The sequence below is a fragment of the Hippocampus comes genome, unplaced genomic scaffold (assembly GCF_001891065.2).
Source record: "Hippocampus comes isolate QL1 unplaced genomic scaffold, H_comes_QL1_v1.1 scaffold62, whole genome shotgun sequence".
NCBI classification, from domain to species: Eukaryota; Metazoa; Chordata; class Actinopteri; order Syngnathiformes; family Syngnathidae; genus Hippocampus; species Hippocampus comes.
Window position 1 is genome coordinate 1,258,124 of NW_017806062.1, and position 18,625 is coordinate 1,276,748.

Here is an 18,625-nt window from a genome sequence, read left to right on the forward strand (position 1 = left end):
TTTGTTTGTTTTTTGCCCCCCCCCCCCCCCCCCAAAAAAAAAAATTGAAAAAAATTGCACTTTATGATATTCTGCAGGTAGACAATGTGGACGGCCACATCCCTTCGGGCGGGCCTCCTTGTAATGTCTTCATGTCTGTCAGTGTTTCCAGATGGAGTGGAAAGCGAGTGTCATCAGTATGCGTCTCCCGACACATTCCTGGGAGACCGATGCAAAGCCACATGTGCACTGCACGCACGCAAAAACATTCAAGAGATTAGTACAGTGCTGACAAATAGTGCGCTGTGTTCCTTAAGAAAGGAAAAGACTGGAAAGGCACTTCCAAAGTCGCACGTAATGTTGGACGTCAGCGTATGTCGGGGTTTAAAGGAATAGCTGCGCCTTTTGGCTTGTTCTTTGGATTTTATGATTTCTTTTTTTGCGCAACGCTTCCAAAAGAAACGGCCTCAACAAGGGGGTGGTGAGAGAGCACATGCCAGTCGAGAAGAATAGACGTCATCCTTGGTTGTCAGTTTTGTCTGACTGATTTGACATTTTTATTTTGAACTAGAGTTAACTTCTTGCATTTGAACGCCAAATCATCAAAACGTGCCTCACGCTTTTGGAATGCGTCTTTTTAAGACTTGTTGTTATTGTTTTTACAATGAGCAGAGGTTAAGTTGATTTTGCTCTTCTATGAGTGAGGGTCGCGATGTTCGAGGCCATGACTTCCTTTCTAGTCCGATATTGAGTAAAAAGTCAAGCTGGTATCTGCGATACCGATCTGACACTGATACCGTGTCTCCGATGTTTGGGATAAACGTCACATTAGCACATCTAGAGCAAAGTCACTCCGGATGACCTCCACTGAAAAAAAAAAGTATTGATTTTCCTCAGTGTTATTTATTTTATCCAGATGCATTTTTTTAAGTAGATATATAGTCTACTTGAAAAATGGATCTGTATCCAGATGATTTTGTTCCGTGCAACTCGACCAAAAAAACCCCCAAAACAAAATGGAATAAATTCAACAAAATGTTTTCCGTGTAAATGTTATGTAACAGTTGATATTTGAGAAGCGATTCGGTGACAAATTCATGCCTGTTAACACACTGCAGCAAATTCATTGCAGTGAGCAATGAACAGCAGGCATGACATCATCGATGTGCTGCGAGTTATTACGGTAGATGTTTTTGGATGACACGTCGCCACATCATTTCCCCCCCGTCTTTGCTCTCCTTTCAACTTACTCTTGCATCAAACCTCTTTTGGTCGAATAAAAGTAATGACTCACTCATCCCCGAAGGAGACGCACATTTTGTCTTTGAATCCACTGAGAGATGGTTATGCTATTACGGCTTGTTAAAATATGAGGCGCAATAAAAATCTGAAGGAAAATGCTACTTTTGTTGGCACTCACGTGGCTCTTTGGAGTCTCCGCATTGCGGCGGCGAGCTGAGTAAGCACGCCGCCGTCCGTGTCTGCGCGCACTGCACATCTGGAGTTGAAAATGGTCTGGCTGATCTGGAAATATTTTTGGGGACGATTCTATAACAGGGTATTTCACAATCGAGATGTTTCTGTTTTATTTTCCTCAAGACCCTCCCTCCAAGGAGAATCCCTACGAAGACATCGAGCTGGAGAGAAGTTGCCTTGGGAGCAAATGTGTATCACCTGCCTCGTCTTCGCCCATTCCTGACACCCCCATTAAGGTACAGCCAGACTGGGACTAAACATTTTCTGTATTGCTTGCCGTTAATGAAATGACGGGTGCGTTTGCGGTGGAATCCGCCCGAAGTCAGCTCGGATAGGCTCCAGCATGCCCGCGACCCCCCATGAGGATAAACGGTTTGGATGATGGATGGATAGATGTCAATTTTCAACAGGAGCATTAAAAAAATGCGCAACTCCCGCTAGCTCTTGTGACCTGTTTTTGTTCTTCCATTTTCTTCCATTTTGACATTTCTTTACATTGTGGATACTATTTACTGTAAAATAACATTCATTGTAATTTTTGTACTTTAGTACCTTCCAGAGTCCGTATGTTATTTATTTTTTTACACTCGCCACTTGTGGGGGATATTAGGTGCCTCACTCTGCAAATGTAAGCTGATAGCGAATCAAATAGCGTCTTTTCTTTTTCTTTCCAACATAAAATCTGATTGAAATGAAAATTTTAACAGTGCTGAAATATTTTTCACGGTGAACTGTTATTTAGCGATGACGAAAGCACAGTTACAATAATGATGATGGACCGAAGAACTGACGGTAAACGGCTTGAAATCATAACGGATGGAAGATACCGGAAGGGTCGCCCGGCTTCTGACGAATGACGGACCGACAAACTTTGACCAACGTGCCCATCACTGCCTATGTGCTTGTCGTGTTTGCAAGAAGATTGCTATCGCTCATTTTACCACAGAAGAAGAAGGTCACCAGCCAATTGCAGGGAACGCATCGACAAACAACCGTTTACACGCACATTCACACTAATGGTTTTGTGTCCTCATTTAAACTCATGTTTTTGCATATGCAGTTGAACTTTATACTGTCTGTGTTGCCGCCAGCTGTGCTCCAAGCCTGGCTTCTTCAGACAGAACTCCGAGAGACGGAGTTTCAAACTCTTGGAGTTACGCAAGACCAACAGGGACGCCGGGGTGTCCACACCGTCACGTGCCAGCCCGCCTTCCACGCCCAGCAGCCCGGATGACACCCCTTGTCTCTCCGGGGACCCGTGAAGTTGAGTCAATTGAAGTTGGAAGTAGATTTCAGTGATTAAAATGATCCTTCATTGTTACCTCCTCCCAGCCGCTATTGAGCAAAATGATGTTTTGATCGCCATTGCGTGGACAATCCCACAAAAATGTGGCTGCTTTCTCGCCGTTTTGTGTGGCTTTATAGAGCAGTCCCAACTGGGAATCAAAATGGCACCCGGCGGCCATTTTATTTATTTATTTTTTACATCTGATGTATTGTCAAGACACACTGAACCAGGAAGTGGCTTAACAAACAAGCAGGAATCTGTTTTTCTTGTTGCCACCCCCCCCCCCCCCAAAAAAAAAAATTGAAAAAAATTGCACTTTATGATATTCTGCAGGTAGACAATGTGGACGGCCACATCCCTTCGGGCGGGCCTCCTTGTAATGTCTTCATGTCTGTCAGTGTTTCCAGATGGAGTGGAAAGCGAGTGTCATCAGTATGCGTCTCCCGACACATTCCTGGGAGACCGATGCAAAGCCACATGTGCACTGCACGCACGCAAAAACATTCAAGAGATTAGTACAGTGCTGACAAATAGTGCGCTGTGTTCCTTAAGAAAGGAAAAGACTGGAAAGGCACTTCCAAAGTCGCACGTAATGTTGGACGTCAGCGTATGTCGGGGTTTAAAGGAATAGCTGCGCCTTTTGGCTTGTTCTTTGGATTTTATGATTTCTTTTTTTGCGCAACGCTTCCAAAAGAAACGGCCTCAACAAGGGGGTGGTGAGAGAGCACATGCCAGTCGAGAAGAATAGACGTCATCCTTGGTTGTCAGTTTTGTCTGACTGATTTGACATTTTTATTTTGAACTAGAGTTAACTTCTTGCATTTGAACGCCAAATCATCAAAACGTGCCTCACGCTTTTGGAATGCGTCTTTTTAAGACTTGTTGTTATTGTTTTTACAATGAGCAGAGGTTAAGTTGATTTTGCTCTTCTATGAGTGAGGGTCGCGATGTTCGAGGCCATGACTTCCTTTCTAGTCCGATATTGAGTAAAAAGTCAAGCTGGTATCTGCGATACCGATCTGACACTGATACCGTGTCTCCGATGTTTGGGATAAACGTCACATTAGCACATCTAGAGCAAAGTCACTCCGGATGACCTCCACTGAAAAAAAAAAGTATTGATTTTCCTCAGTGTTATTTATTTTATCCAGATGCATTTTTTTAAGTAGATATATAGTCTACTTGAAAAATGGATCTGTATCCAGATGATTTTGTTCCGTGCAACTCGACCAAAAAAACCCCCAAAACAAAATGGAATAAATTCAACAAAATGTTTTCCGTGTAAATGTTATGTAACAGTTGATATTTGAGAAGCGATTCGGTGACAAATTCATGCCTGTTAACACACTGCAGCAAATTCATTGCAGTGAGCAATGAACAGCAGGCATGACATCATCGATGTGCTGCGAGTTATTACGGTAGATGTTTTTGGATGACACGTCGCCACATCATTTCCCCCCCGTCTTTGCTCTCCTTTCAACTTACTCTTGCATCAAACCTCTTTTGGTCGAATAAAAGTAATGACTCACTCATCCCCGAAGGAGACGCACATTTTGTCTTTGAATCCACTGAGAGATGGTTATGCTATTACGGCTTGTTAAAATATGAGGCGCAATAAAAATCTGAAGGAAAATGCTACTTTTGTTGGCACTCACGTGGCTCTTTGGAGTCTCCGCATTGCGGCGGCGAGCTGAGTAAGCACGCCGCCGTCCGTGTCTGCGCGCACTGCACATCTGGAGTTGAAAATGGTCTGGCTGATCTGGAAATATTTTTGGGGACGATTTTATAACAGGGTATTTCACAATCGAGATGTTTCTGTTTTATTTTCCTCAAGACCCTCCCTCCAAGGAGAATCCCTACGAAGACATCGAGCTGGAGAGAAGTTGCCTTGGGAGCAAATGTGTATCACCTGCCTCGTCTTCGCCCATTCCTGACACCCCCATTAAGGTACAGCCAGACTGGGACTAAACATTTTCTGTATTGCTTGCCGTTAATGAAATGACGGGTGCGTTTGCGGTGGAATTCGCCCGAAGTCAGCTCGGATAGGCTCCAGCATGCCCGCGACCCCCCATGAGGATAAACGGTTTGGATGATGGATGGATAGATGGCAATTTTCAACAGGAGCATTAAAAAAATGCGCAACTCCCGCTAGCTCTTGTGACCTGTTTTTGTTCTTCCATTTTCTTCCATTTTGACATTTCTTTACATTGTGGATACTATTTACTGTAAAATAACATTCATTGTAATTTTTGTACTTTAGTACCTTCCAGAGTCCGTATGTTATTTATTTTTTTACACTCGCCACTTGTGGGGGATATTAGGTGCCTCACTCTGCAAATGTAAGCTGATAGCGAATCAAATAGCGTCTTTTCTTTTTCTTTCCAACATAAAATCTGATTGAAATGAAAATTTTAACAGTGCTGAAATATTTTTCACGGTGAACTGTTATTTAGCGATGACGAAAGCACAGTTACAATAATGATGATGGACCGAAGAACTGACGGTAAACGGCTTGAAATCATAACGGATGGAAGATACCGGAAGGGTCGCCCGGCTTCTGACGAATGACGGACCGACAAACTTTGACCAACGTGCCCATCACTGCCTATGTGCTTGTCGTGTTTGCAAGAAGATTGCTATCGCTCATTTTACCACAGAAGAAGAAGGTCACCAGCCAATTGCAGGGAACGCATCGACAAACAACCGTTTACACGCACATTCACACTAATGGTTTTGTGTCCTCATTTAAACTCATGTTTTTGCATATGCAGTTGAACTTTATACTGTCTGTGTTGCCGCCAGCTGTGCTCCAAGCCTGGCTTCTTCAGACAGAACTCCGAGAGACGGAGTTTCAAACTCTTGGAGTTACGCAAGACCAACAGGGACGCCGGGGTGTCCACACCGTCACGTGCCAGCCCGCCTTCCACGCCCAGCAGCCCGGATGACACCCCTTGTCTCTCCGGGGACCCGTACAACCGGCGGCGGAGGAAAATCCCCAAGGTATCAAGCCCGCATGTGCACTCTTACACATCTGCATGCCTACGGTCAACTAAACACCGTTAGCCAGAATGAATTGTAATCCCTCTACAGTTGGTCAAAGGCAGACACAGCCACCAGTGCATTTTCAGTCACTTTTTGGAGCAAATGGTTAACAACACAAAAGGCTTGAGATCATTTTATTTACCTCCTCCAGATGGTGATGAAAATCAATGGGATCTTTGAGGCTCGGAGAGGAAAAAAGCGCATGAAGAAGGTTTGAAAAAAATTGCACTTTATGATATTCTGCAGGTAGACAATGTGGACGGCCACATCCCTTCGGGCGGGCCTCCTTGTAATGTCTTCATGTCTGTCAGTGTTTCCAGATGGAGTGGAAAGCGAGTGTCATCAGTATGCGTCTCCCGACACATTCCTGGGAGACCGATGCAAAGCCACATGTGCACTGCACGCACGCAAAAACATTCAAGAGATTAGTACAGTGCTGACAAATAGTGCGCTGTGTTCCTTAAGAAAGGAAAAGACTGGAAAGGCACTTCCAAAGTCGCACGTAATGTTGGACGTCAGCGTATGTCGGGGTTTAAAGGAATAGCTGCGCCTTTTGGCTTGTTCTTTGGATTTTATGATTTCTTTTTTTGCGCAACGCTTCCAAAAGAAACGGCCTCAACAAGGGGGTGGTGAGAGAGCACATGCCAGTCGAGAAGAATAGACGTCATCCTTGGTTGTCAGTTTTGTCTGACTGATTTGACATTTTTATTTTGAACTAGAGTTAACTTCTTGCATTTGAACGCCAAATCATCAAAACGTGCCTCACGCTTTTGGAATGCGTCTTTTTAAGACTTGTTGTTATTGTTTTTACAATGAGCAGAGGTTAAGTTGATTTTGCTCTTCTATGAGTGAGGGTCGCGATGTTCGAGGCCATGACTTCCTTTCTAGTCCGATATTGAGTAAAAAGTCAAGCTGGTATCTGCGATACCGATCTGACACTGATACCGTGTCTCCGATGTTTGGGATAAACGTCACATTAGCACATCTAGAGCAAAGTCACTCCGGATGACCTCCACTGAAAAAAAAAAGTATTGATTTTCCTCAGTGTTATTTATTTTATCCAGATGCATTTTTTTAAGTAGATATATAGTCGACTTGAAAAATGGATCTGTATCCAGATGATTTTGTTCCGTGCAACTCGACCAAAAAAACCCCCAAAACAAAATGGAATAAATTCAACAAAATGTTTTCCGTGTAAATGTTATGTAACAGTTGATATTTGAGAAGCGATTCGGTGACAAATTCATGCCTGTTAACACACTGCAGCAAATTCATTGCAGTGAGCAATGAACAGCAGGCATGACATCATCGATGTGCTGCGAGTTATTACGGTAGATGTTTTTGGATGACACGTCGCCACATCATTTCCCCCCCGTCTTTGCTCTCCTTTCAACTTACTCTTGCATCAAACCTCTTTTGGTCGAATAAAAGTAATGACTCACTCATCCCCGAAGGAGACGCACATTTTGTCTTTGAATCCACTGAGAGATGGTTATGCTATTACGGCTTGTTAAAATATGAGGCGCAATAAAAATCTGAAGGAAAATGCTACTTTTGTTGGCACTCACGTGGCTCTTTGGAGTCTCCGCATTGCGGCGGCGAGCTGAGTAAGCACGACATGGATAGATGGCAATTTTCAACAGGAGCATTAAAAAAATGCGCAACTCCCGCTAGCTCTTGTGACCTGTTTTTGTTCTTCCATTTTCTTCCATTTTGACATTTCTTTACATTGTGGATACTATTTACTGTAAAATAACATTCATTGTAATTTTTGTACTTTAGTACCTTCCAGAGTCCGTATGTTATTTATTTTTTTACACTCGCCACTTGTGGGGGATATTAGGTGCCTCACTCTGCAAATGTAAGCTGATAGCGAATCAAATAGCGTCTTTTCTTTTTCTTTCCAACATAAAATCTGATTGAAATGAAAATTTTAACAGTGCTGAAATATTTTTCACGGTGAACTGTTATTTAGCGATGACGAAAGCACAGTTACAATAATGATGATGGACCGAAGAACTGACGGTAAACGGCTTGAAATCATAACGGATGGAAGATACCGGAAGGGTCGCCCGGCTTCTGACGAATGACGGACCGACAAACTTTGACCAACGTGCCCATCACTGCCTATGTGCTTGTCGTGTTTGCAAGAAGATTGCTATCGCTCATTTTACCACAGAAGAAGAAGGTCACCAGCCAATTGCAGGGAACGCATCGACAAACAACCGTTTACACGCACATTCACACTAATGGTTTTGTGTCCTCATTTAAACTCATGTTTTTGCATATGCAGTTGAACTTTATACTGTCTGTGTTGCCGCCAGCTGTGCTCCAAGCCTGGCTTCTTCAGACAGAACTCCGAGAGACGGAGTTTCAAACTCTTGGAGTTACGCAAGACCAACAGGGACGCCGGGGTGTCCACACCGTCACGTGCCAGCCCGCCTTCCACGCCCAGCAGCCCGGATGACACCCCTTGTCTCTCCGGGGACCCGTACAACCGGCGGCGGAGGAAAATCCCCAAGGTATCAAGCCCGCATGTGCACTCTTACACATCTGCATGCCTACGGTCAACTAAACACCGTTAGCCAGAATGAATTGTAATCCCTCTACAGTTGGTCAAAGGCAGACACAGCCACCAGTGCATTTTCAGTCACTTTTTGGAGCAAATGGTTAACAACACAAAAGGCTTGAGATCATTTTATTTACCTCCTCCAGATGGTGATGAAAATCAATGGGATCTTTGAGGCTCGGAGAGGAAAAAAGCGCATGAAGAAGGTCTCCACCGAGTCTAGCTCAGGGAGAGGTGAGGCGTTACTTCAAAGATTTTTTGGTGCCGGATTCGTTTCATGCTGTCTGTTGATATAAATGAAGATGTGTTGTATTTAAACGTAGTGACCGATGAGAACAGCGAGTCAGAAAGTGACACAGAGGAGAAACTGAAAGGTGAGAAACATCGCTCATAAATTTAGTGCGGTCAAGAAATGGATGTCTTTTGTACCTCATGTGGTTTTTGTTGCCTTTTAGCTCATAGCCAGAGGCTGGTGTCGGTCCAGTCCATGCTGAGGCAGACGGGGCGGTACCGGACCTTGGACAGGGATCTGATGGAGGACAGAAAACTCTTTGAGTACTTCATTGTGGTGGCCCTCCATAAAACCAAAGCCGGAGTCCCTTATCTGCCGGAAGTCACGCAGCAGTTCCCTCTCAAAGTAAACAGACAGCATTTGCTAAAAACCAAACATACAAGCACGATTTTGGGTATTTAGAGGCGGAAAACATTTTTTTAAAGTAACAAAAACATGTATTTGCAAGACAATTCCTCTACTAAATCTACTCAAAGATTTGACTGAATAAAGGCCTTTTCGTACTGCACTTAGCAACGCACAGGCAATTGTGTGTGCATGCTACCCCACAGTGGACACCAAGAAAACCCCAAAAACGGGTTCATAAGAAATTAATGCATTCTGTTCAGGGGAAAAAAGAAATAAGAATATAAATAACAATGCAAATTATGAATAAATTTATTAAATGCTCCAAGTTAAGTTAAAAAAAAAAATAAGAGTAATGTTTTCAAGATTCCTAAATATGAAAAATGAACTCTAACTCAACTCTTTTAATTATTAAAAATTGTTTTATATTAAAAATGACAACGAATAAAAATACTGTTCTGCACATCCAAAATATTGCCTGAACCTGAAAAAAACCTTCAGACTTTAAAAAAAATAATTTGACCCATACCTGCCAGTTTATGACACCTGGCAGATATTTTTCTATGAAAAAAAAAAATGGAGAAAAGTCGACAATTTCCGTTCATGCCTAACCGCTGCAATAGTTTGGTGCAGTAACTTGCACTGGCAGGGAAACCGCTTATCAAAAAAGACTGATGCTATTACATGTGCTCTTTGAGAAAATATAATGATAACGTTGTTGTATTTTCCATTCCAGCTTGAACGAAGCTTCAAGTTCATGCGGGAGACAGAGGACCAGCTGAAGGTCATCCCTCAGTTCTGCTTCCCCGACGCCAAGGACTGGGCGCCTGTCGACAACTTCCCCAGGTCGGTCACGGCGTGCCGCATTGTGTGCGACGTGAACGTGGACGCAAATAACAACAGGCCCAGGCGGCAGCAGCTAGATTCTTGTCAAGATAGTACCAATAGACGAGATGTATGTGTTAAAAAAAAAGTCATATGTGATTTTCTTTCATACCCCCCAGCGAGACTTTTTCATTTGTACTGACCGGTGAGGATGGAAGTCGTCGATTTGGCTACTGCAGACGATTACTGGTACGTACTCCAACTGTCTCCCTAACTGTGTCCAATTGACACACAACTGATTACTCTGCACTAGCAGGCTAAGATTTTCTTTCCTAGAATTGGACTCGTAAGTTATCTATTTCGATTTGACCATGCATCATTATCATCATCATCTTTCTTTACTTAAAGTACAAAGCTGAAGTTTGAACTTTTTTAAAGTCTGCGAGATTTGAAACGGTCTCTCTATATTATGGATTTTCATGTGAACGGGGGTGCACAAATAAATGTAAAACCTGAAACGAGCCTTGGTTGAAGGGTGATGGTAAACACAGGATGGATGCTAGCATGTTAAGCATCATGCGAATCTCTCCATTGTGAGACAAATAAAAGTTTTCTTATCTTAGCTTATCATCTTGTCATCATTGTGTTTTCCGTGCTGCGTGTCTCATTCAAAGCAGGGGCGAGACACCATATTTTTCTAGCGCTAACAATCCCTTCCTCATCTATAGCCCAGCGGTAAAGGTCGGAGGCTCCCAGAGGTCTACTGCATCGTCAGCCGATTGGGCTGCTTTGACCTCTTTTCGAAGGTACAGTCCAAGCAAACTCACCTCCAACAAAAACAAAAAAATATTTTAACTTTCAAGCGGCGATGGTAAAAGAGAACCTGCATGACCACCCTCTGCACCCACTGAGCCACACCCGACCCCGTGTGCGGCTTTGTTCCCTGGCTGGCCTTGTAGTTCAGGCGCCGGCAAAGAGACGCGTGTCTGTGCAGCTGCTGTGGTTACTACAGTGGGAATTAAAAGATTTACAGGCATTTCCACTTTACAATGTCTGCTTACGCCACCATCGCTTCATTAAAACGGCATGTAAATATGCCCTTGAAGTGGTCTTGCGCTTTGCAGCTTCGCTCAAACTGCTACAGCCACTTAATGATGACCCAGTCTTTACGATATCAGATTTAATTGTGCTATAAACATGGTCATTTGGAAAGGGGGGGGCAGACACATTTATGGCAAGTTATATTCGGTCAGTCAAATGAATGGAAATGCCATTAATCTGTTCTACTGACTTTTTTTTTTCCTGAAAAGAACAACCATTGCGTAGGTCCCAGTTGTTGCAGTGACGATGAAAAAGAGAAGCTACATAGAAAATGGTTGACCTTTCCTAACAGAAATAAATCCATGTCGTCAGATCTTGGACGAGGTGGAAAAGAGGAGAGCCATCTCGCCCGCGCTGGTGCAGCCCTTCATGAGAGGCATCATGGAGGCTCCTTTTCCTGCGCCGGGAAGGACCATCAGTGTCAAAAACTTCCTCCCTGGCTCTGGGACAGAGGTGAGATCCAGTCAGTTAGCGGTTTTTGGCCATCGCCCTCACATTCACCTTTCACCTCCCCAAAGGTGATCGAGCTGTGTCGGCCGTCCGATTCTCGTCTGGAACATGTCGACTTTGAGTGTCTCTTCTCCTCGCTGAGTCTGCGCCTGCTCCTGCGAGTGTTTGCCTCCCTGCTTCTCGAGCGCCGGGTTATCTTTACTGCAGACAAGCTCAGGTTGGCCTCCGTATCTTTCCGCACCTACTTAGCTCAGTGGGTCTCCACCTGGGCCCCGCAAGCCCTAACTTTGGGATCTGTAAATGAATGATGTCATATTTTTTTAAAAGTGCATCGCGACCAGCGATGGGTGCATAATAATAGAGGGTGCCAACAGTACTTTGAATCAGACATGAAAACAAATGTAATAATAGCAGAAATATCTCAAATCTATTGGAGAAGGGACAGCAGGGTGTGGCATTGCCTCACTTGCCTACTCTGATTGCACGTCCCTGGTTGTGAGTGGAAGCAGTGCATATATATATGAATTAATTTAATTCCTTTCTATTAAACAGGGCCACGAATATTTCTGGTGATAAATATTGATGAACGATCCCTGGATTCATCATGTTTGAGATCCCCACGTTAGCTAATTTGTTTTACTCGAACGGTGCATCAGGTTCTTCGCAGCGGACAAACAAATCCTAAAGAAACTCAACAACTGTGAAAGGAAGGAATGCCATTGGCGTCCTCTTTGGAAAACTGTCTTGATGCCAGAATAGAAAGAGTCACATGGCCACACAGCTCGCTGAAGTGCTTAGAAATCTGCACCCATTCTATTAACACAGTGGCCCCAAGCTGTGCCACACCTGGCTCCGCTTCAGTGGCAGCAGCCATTGAATCAGGATTTAATGAAAACAACATGTGCCCCGTGCTTGAGCTCTGATGAACGCACATCAATGAATAGAGGGGGAAAAAAATCTTATTTTTATCAGAAATAAACTATCTTTTGAGATTTTTTTTTCCCAAGAAGGCTTATTTTTCACTGTTTAAAAATAATCCAATACTGCAGCAATGTTTTAATGGTTTGCTTCTTAAAATAAGATTTCTCGTACATTACAATTCACACTCCTCAATATGAGACTTTTTTTTCCTGCAACAAATATCACTTTTCTCTGAAAAAGATGACTGTATTCTCCTTAGATTCCGATTTTATTCTCAGAGTATCAGCGCCCTTGCATATTATTCCTCATTCTAGCAAGTGGAAACTTGGTCTCATCCATCATATTTTTTTAATGAATTAAATGTTTGCACATGAAGCAAGCTGTGTGCTGCTGGACCTTTTTTTCCCCTCCAGTGCAACATTCCACTCATCCTAACGGTGCATATTTCCAAACACATTTTTTTTTCTCTCCCAGAAAAAAGTGCACTCAGCCAGAGTGGTTTATCGCCATCTAGTGGCTGAAACGTGCAATTGCACTGCCTTCAAGTCCAACCAGCCAAGTTTGAGTTTATCCGGTTTAAATCCTTCCTTGAGCGCACAATGGCATACAAAACATCTTAAAAAAATACACTCTATGTCCAACTGTAACTTTGGAAAACACAGCATCAATTGATAATATCCTGAATGATATCATACCAATGTCATATTTCACATTTGTGGTATGGCAATTATATGGTTCCCTGTTGTGTTTTCTTGGTAGCACCTTGTCACAATCTTGCCATGCCGTGGTGGCTCTCCTCTACCCGTTCACGTGGCAGCACACGTATATTCCCGTGCTGCCGCCTTCCATGTTGGATATCGTGTGCACCCCGACCCCTTTCATCGTTGGGCTGCTCTCCAGCTCGCTGCCTCGACTGAAAGAGCTTCCTATAGAGGAGGTAAGAACAGAGGAGAAGGATTTTGTTTGTTTTTAGTTTTCGCCATTAGCTACAGGAAATGCCATAATTTCAATCAGCGAAAGTGGTGTCATGGCTCCCTCTAGTGGTGCAAGAATGATCACTGAATGAAATGTCCAATTTGTGCATCATTTTAAGTTTGTTTGTTTGTTTGTTTAATAATTTGACAGAAAAAAAGGTAAATAAAATAGTAAAGAGGAAAGAGAAATTAGTCATCATTCAACACAGTGGTTTAAACTTTCTTTTTTTTTAACTTGTACAGCACATTTGGTTAGTAGAGTTCAGTTGTGTTTAACTTTAAGGGACAATATATTTACAACAAAAAAGTGTAATGTGTTTATTCTAAAAACACTCATTTTGGTACACTTTTTATTTAACTTGAATGTACACTATAAATGTCAGTACATTTTGTGAAAATGGTTATGTTTGGTCCCAGCCTAAACGGTGAAATTTACACTTGGGAGTTAGTAAACTATTCAGTCTTTCAAGGATCCGTTTTTTTTTTTTTGTTTTTTTTGGGTTGTAAACTTCTCTATCCCCTGCGTCTCTTGGGAGCAGTCAAATGGTGGATGGTGGAGTGGAGTAAGGTTCCATATTGTTCTTGTATGGACATAATAACAATACAGACTGGTGGAATGCAGTTCCATAGGCTTCCAAAGTTCACACTCACTGTTACAGATTCCTTTTGACCTCCTTTTTCCCTTTTCTCAGACTCCAGCTCCCTCAGCACCGTGGTGTCAGAGGCGTTTGTGCGCTTCTTCGTGGAAATGGTCGGCCATTATTCGCTCTTCATGGGCGGGTCAGAGCGCGAGGACGAGTCGTCCGTCTCGTCTCCCGCTTCGCCCGGTCCCTCCTCTTCCTCTTCCTGCGCCGCATCCTTTCAGCGGGAGGCCTTTCGTAAGGCGGTCACCTCCAAAAGTTTGAGGAGGTTCCTGGAGGTGTTCATGGAAACCCAGATGTTTACAGGTTTCATCCAGGAGAGGGAGCTGCGCAGACAGGGCCTCAGAGGTACCGGAAATAAATGAATACCTACTTAAAACACTTGACTAGTGCAACGCAGTGAGGTTCATGATGTCATTGAGGAAGTCTTTTCTTGATGCGACACCTGATCGGTCGTGTCCTTCTTCCTCCAGGCCTGTTTGAGGTGCGAGCACAGGAATACCTTGACTCACTTCCTGGCAGTGAACAGCGAGGCGTCAACAAGTTCTTAAAAGGCTTAGGTGAGACTTTTAGTCGGCGCAGATCCTTTCATTCAGTTGTTTGCAAAATGGGAGTTCCCGCAGGGGTCCGTGAGCTGTTTTATGGGAGTCCACAAAATTGTGTGCATGAAAAAAAAAAAAGCTTTGAGAATCCCTGTTTTAGTGTTACACCATTTTCTCATATTGTTTTCATGATTGTTTATTTGTATGTTTTTTTTTGTTTTTAAGGAAACAAGATGAAATTCCTCTCCAAGAAGTGACGTTAACAAACGTGATGACAAAAGAAGGAGGGAAGAAAATAAAATGAGTAGCTTTCAAATGAAAGGAAGGACCTTTAAAGTTGAAGAAACTCGTTGCAAGTTGTTTTGAGAACTCTGACCCCCCCGGATGAGCTTTCTCTGGAAAGCAAAGCACAGTGTAAATACTTCAGGAACTTTCCGGACAACTCATACATTCCAACTATTTCCTATAGAAAATTTTGACACTACTACAACTTCTTCTTCAACAGGAGGCTTTGGGTTAATTTATATTCTTTGTTATTGTTTTTGTTTTTTTTCTTAAGTAACTGTAATCTCCCTTTGTGTGTGTGTGCGCGCGCGCGTGCGCGTGTGTGTGTGTATAAAGAAACTCCTGTAGCGTGTTCATCGGCTTTTATTTAACAAGATCCAGACTCATTGGGTGTACGTACCACTGTGTTGAGTAAATTAACAGATTTGCATGTTTATCACCGGCGTAGGAATGAGCACCAAACGAAAAGGCAAGAGGGGGAGAAAATGTGAAGACGAGCAGAAAACGAATGTGAACGTCTCTCAAGTGTCAAAAGGCTTGGCGGAGGGATGTGTGAGGCTGACGCGTGTCGATGTGGTAGGTGAAGCGGTGGCGATGGGTTTGCGTGAACCTTTGAGAATGCAACTTTATCAATAAAGTTGTGGATTTGTATTTGATGTATATAACACTTTCATTTGGACTGCGGCGTCATGATGTTGAAAGCAGGGTACACACACATGCTGATCTTTATTTACACTGTGAACAACACAGGGCAAGGAATATAAAAAAAAATCTATTTTAAAGTGCCTCCGATTAACCCCAAATAAATTTCTGATGTTCTCGAAGGACTTTCCTGACTTTTTGTTATTTTTCCGGGAGAACATTGGAACTCCCCTCGGAAGGTCAAGGCTGGAATCCAAACCCACGATAAGCACCGTAAGTCGACCACCATGATGGTGACTTTTTTTTTTTATATCCACTGGAAATCGGTGTTTTCCAAATGGCGACTTCCAACAAATGTTAAAACCGGTTTGTTTGCTTGCAGTTTTGGTTGTTTGCCTCAGCTTTCAATAACCGATAACAAATCCTCACTGTGAACAACACAGGGCAAGGAATAAAAAAAAATCTGTTTTAAAGTCCCTCCGATTAACCCCAAATAAATTTCTGATGTTCTCGAAGGACTTTCCTGACTTTTTTGTTTTTTTTCCGGGAGAACATTGGAACTCCCCTCGGAAGGTCAAGGCTGGAATCCAAACCCACGATAAGCACCGTAAGTCGACCACCATGATGGTGACTTTTTTTTTTTATATCCACTGGAAATCGGTGTTTTCCAAATGGCGACTTCCAACAAATGTTAAAACCGGTTTGTTTGCTTGCAGTTTTGGTTGTTTGCCTCAGCTTTCAATAACCGATAACAAATCCTCCATTCGACCCATGGCGCGGTTTATACATACTGATCTATGAGAAGGATTACACATCTGTGTGCATGATGTAACGTCATTTAAATCTGCTGAACATGCTGATCTCAATGAACCAGATGATCAACTCAAGTTTACTTCTGGAGGGCAGGGTAGTTGTTCCGAGCATCGCCACCAGGGGATCTCAGTATCTCACGCAATGAAGCACAGCAAAGGCCTCCCAATGAATCGATTCGAAGCACGTCCTTGGAAGGGAAAACATACCTCATACATATGCTTAAAAAATTGTATTCTGAAAAATTGGATGGGTGAGAAGCAAAAGGGACTACAAATTGTTCAAGGAAACGCTGACTTTTTTTTATATCCACTGGAAATCGGTTTTTTCCAAATGGCGACTTCCAACAAATGTTACAACCGGTTTGTTTGCTTGCAGTTTTGTTTGCCTCAGCTTTCAATAACCGATAACAAATCCTCCATTCGACCCATAGCGCGGTTTATACATACTGATCTACGAGAAGGATTATACGTCTGTGTGCATGATGAAACGTCATTTAAATCTGCTGGACATGCTGATCTCAATGAACCAGATGATCAACTCAAGTTTACTTCTAGAGGGCAGGGTAGTTCCGAGCATCGCCACCAGGGGGTCTCAGTAGTTCACGCAATGAGCACAGCAAAGGCCTCCCAATGAATCGAAGCACGTCCTTGGAAGGAAATACCTCATACATATGCTTAAAAAATTGTATTCTGAAAAATTGGATGGATGAGAAGCAAAAGGGACTACAAATTGTTCAAGGAAAACAAATAAATTGTGTTCAAAATGCAGTGAAACCTCAATGGAATATACAGGTACTGTATATTTTTTTCTCCCCAAGGTAAGCTTGCAAAACTAATACTATATGATGACTCTGAAATCTTGTCTCAGCATGGAGTGAAGTATTTTAATGTGTCTGAACACAATATGTATTTGTTTATTCATATTTGTGTGAATGCTTGACATTCAGCATGAATCAGAACGAATATTTTTGAAACACTCAATGTGAGTTTGCATCTTCTCCCTGTGCCGGCGTGGGTTTTTTTATTTCTGGGTACTCTGGTTTCCTCTTCCTCGCTTCAAGTGTTCTCTATTCAGCCTTTTGTTTGCTCTCCCAAATGTTTTCAGCAAATGTTGGGGAGAGCAAACGAGACTCCCAATTGCGCCCCACTGTTTAGGAGATCCCATTCAAAACGAAATAAAAATTAACCGAAAATGATCTTTTGGGGTGGTCCGGTGGTCCAGTGGTTAGCGCGTCGACCTCACAGTGCAGAGGTACCGGGTTCAATTCCGACCTCCCTGTGTGGAGTTTGCATGTTCTCCCCTGGGCCTGCGTGGGTTTTCTCCGGGTACTCTGGTTTCCTCCCACATTCCAAAAACATGCAGGGCAGGTTGGTTCATGGAACACACTAAATTGTCCCTAGGTGTGATTGTGAGCACGGATTGTTGTCTGTCTATGTGTGCCCTGCGATTGGCTGGCAACCAGTTTAGGGTGCCCGAAGACACCTGGGATAGGCTCTGACACACCCACGCCCCCTGTAAGGATAAATGGATTATATAATAGATAGCTTGTTTGAAGAACTGACTCTCACATTAACGCAAACATGCACAGTATCAGTATATGTCTCGGCTTTCATACGGAAGCAAGACTAAACACTTTCGTGCAAGTGTGAATACTTGAATGCCAGCATTCACACGTCTAAAAAGAAAGTGTCATTCGTGTGAACCATCGACTGTCAGCATGAACATCATTTTTTAAAATAACTTATCATGAATCTTAATTGTGTGAATGTTTGACTTTCGGCATTCCCATAAAATTCCAAAGAAACCTGATATTGTATGAGTATTAAAAAGAATCTGAAACATTTCGGTCACATATTGTCATCAGTGACTGTAGTGACTCTCAGAATGAACACAACATAAACAATAATGATAACACCAATACTCGGCATCCAATCGTGTGTCCCAGCGTCCGCACACCAGCCAGAATAAAAATTTTTGACACAGTGTGCAATGCATTTTAATTCTTGGGATGCCATCGTTCACACAATAACGTAATGTTTATTTGAATGATTGCCTCTCAGAATTGACACATTATATTTTGATGTATGGCCTTTTTATACTCACGATGATTAAAACAATCATACATTAAATACACAATGTTGTGCACGTGTGATTGCTTGACTTTCAGCATTGTGTTTATGCTCAAATCATTCACCGTAACTTATGTAGGGTTTTTTTTCCCCTTTGTTTTGTTGTGAATAGGGTGTGAACGATCACATTCACAATGCAATTACTCCGTAATAACCGCAGAATATCACCTCGACCATATTTTGGCCCCGTTCGTTCGAATGTTTGACTCTCGGCGTCGACACAATGAAACAGCCTGCCTCCCGACCCCTCCCGGCCCCTCCTTCTCCCCCCCATGATGACGCGGTGACGGGTCAGACGTGCCTCCCCTCCA

General features: G+C 43.0%; 2 protein-coding genes across 2 annotated transcripts in view; both read left to right on the top strand.

Annotated features, from left to right (window-relative positions):
• Nucleotides 1–18,625, top strand: part of LOC109529818 (DENN domain-containing protein 2A) — a 66,964-nt gene that overhangs the window by 45,713 nt on the left and 2,626 nt on the right. The window contains exons 4-16 of the mRNA XM_019893283.1: nucleotides 1,579–1,672; nucleotides 2,547–2,713; nucleotides 4,501–4,690; nucleotides 5,546–5,743; nucleotides 8,501–8,588; nucleotides 8,678–8,728; nucleotides 8,810–8,991; nucleotides 9,728–9,837; nucleotides 9,996–10,065; nucleotides 10,545–10,622; nucleotides 11,230–11,370; nucleotides 11,436–11,584; nucleotides 13,048–13,225. Of these exons, the coding sequence (XP_019748842.1) occupies nucleotides 1,579–1,672; nucleotides 2,547–2,713; nucleotides 4,501–4,690; nucleotides 5,546–5,743; nucleotides 8,501–8,588; nucleotides 8,678–8,728; nucleotides 8,810–8,991; nucleotides 9,728–9,837; nucleotides 9,996–10,065; nucleotides 10,545–10,622; nucleotides 11,230–11,370; nucleotides 11,436–11,584; nucleotides 13,048–13,225 (1,696 nt within the window). The remainder of the gene's footprint in view (nucleotides 1–1,578; nucleotides 1,673–2,546; nucleotides 2,714–4,500; nucleotides 4,691–5,545; nucleotides 5,744–8,500; nucleotides 8,589–8,677; nucleotides 8,729–8,809; nucleotides 8,992–9,727; nucleotides 9,838–9,995; nucleotides 10,066–10,544; nucleotides 10,623–11,229; nucleotides 11,371–11,435; nucleotides 11,585–13,047; nucleotides 13,226–18,625) is intronic.
• LOC109529864 (DENN domain-containing protein 2A-like) lies at nucleotides 13,930–15,557 on the top strand. Its single transcript, XM_019893362.1, has 4 exons — nucleotides 13,930–14,251; nucleotides 14,377–14,463; nucleotides 14,671–14,960; nucleotides 15,179–15,557. The coding sequence occupies exons 1-3, from the start codon at nucleotides 14,011–14,013 to the stop codon at nucleotides 14,700–14,702; spliced, it is 360 nt and encodes a 119-aa protein (XP_019748921.1). The 5' UTR covers nucleotides 13,930–14,010; the 3' UTR covers nucleotides 14,703–14,960; nucleotides 15,179–15,557.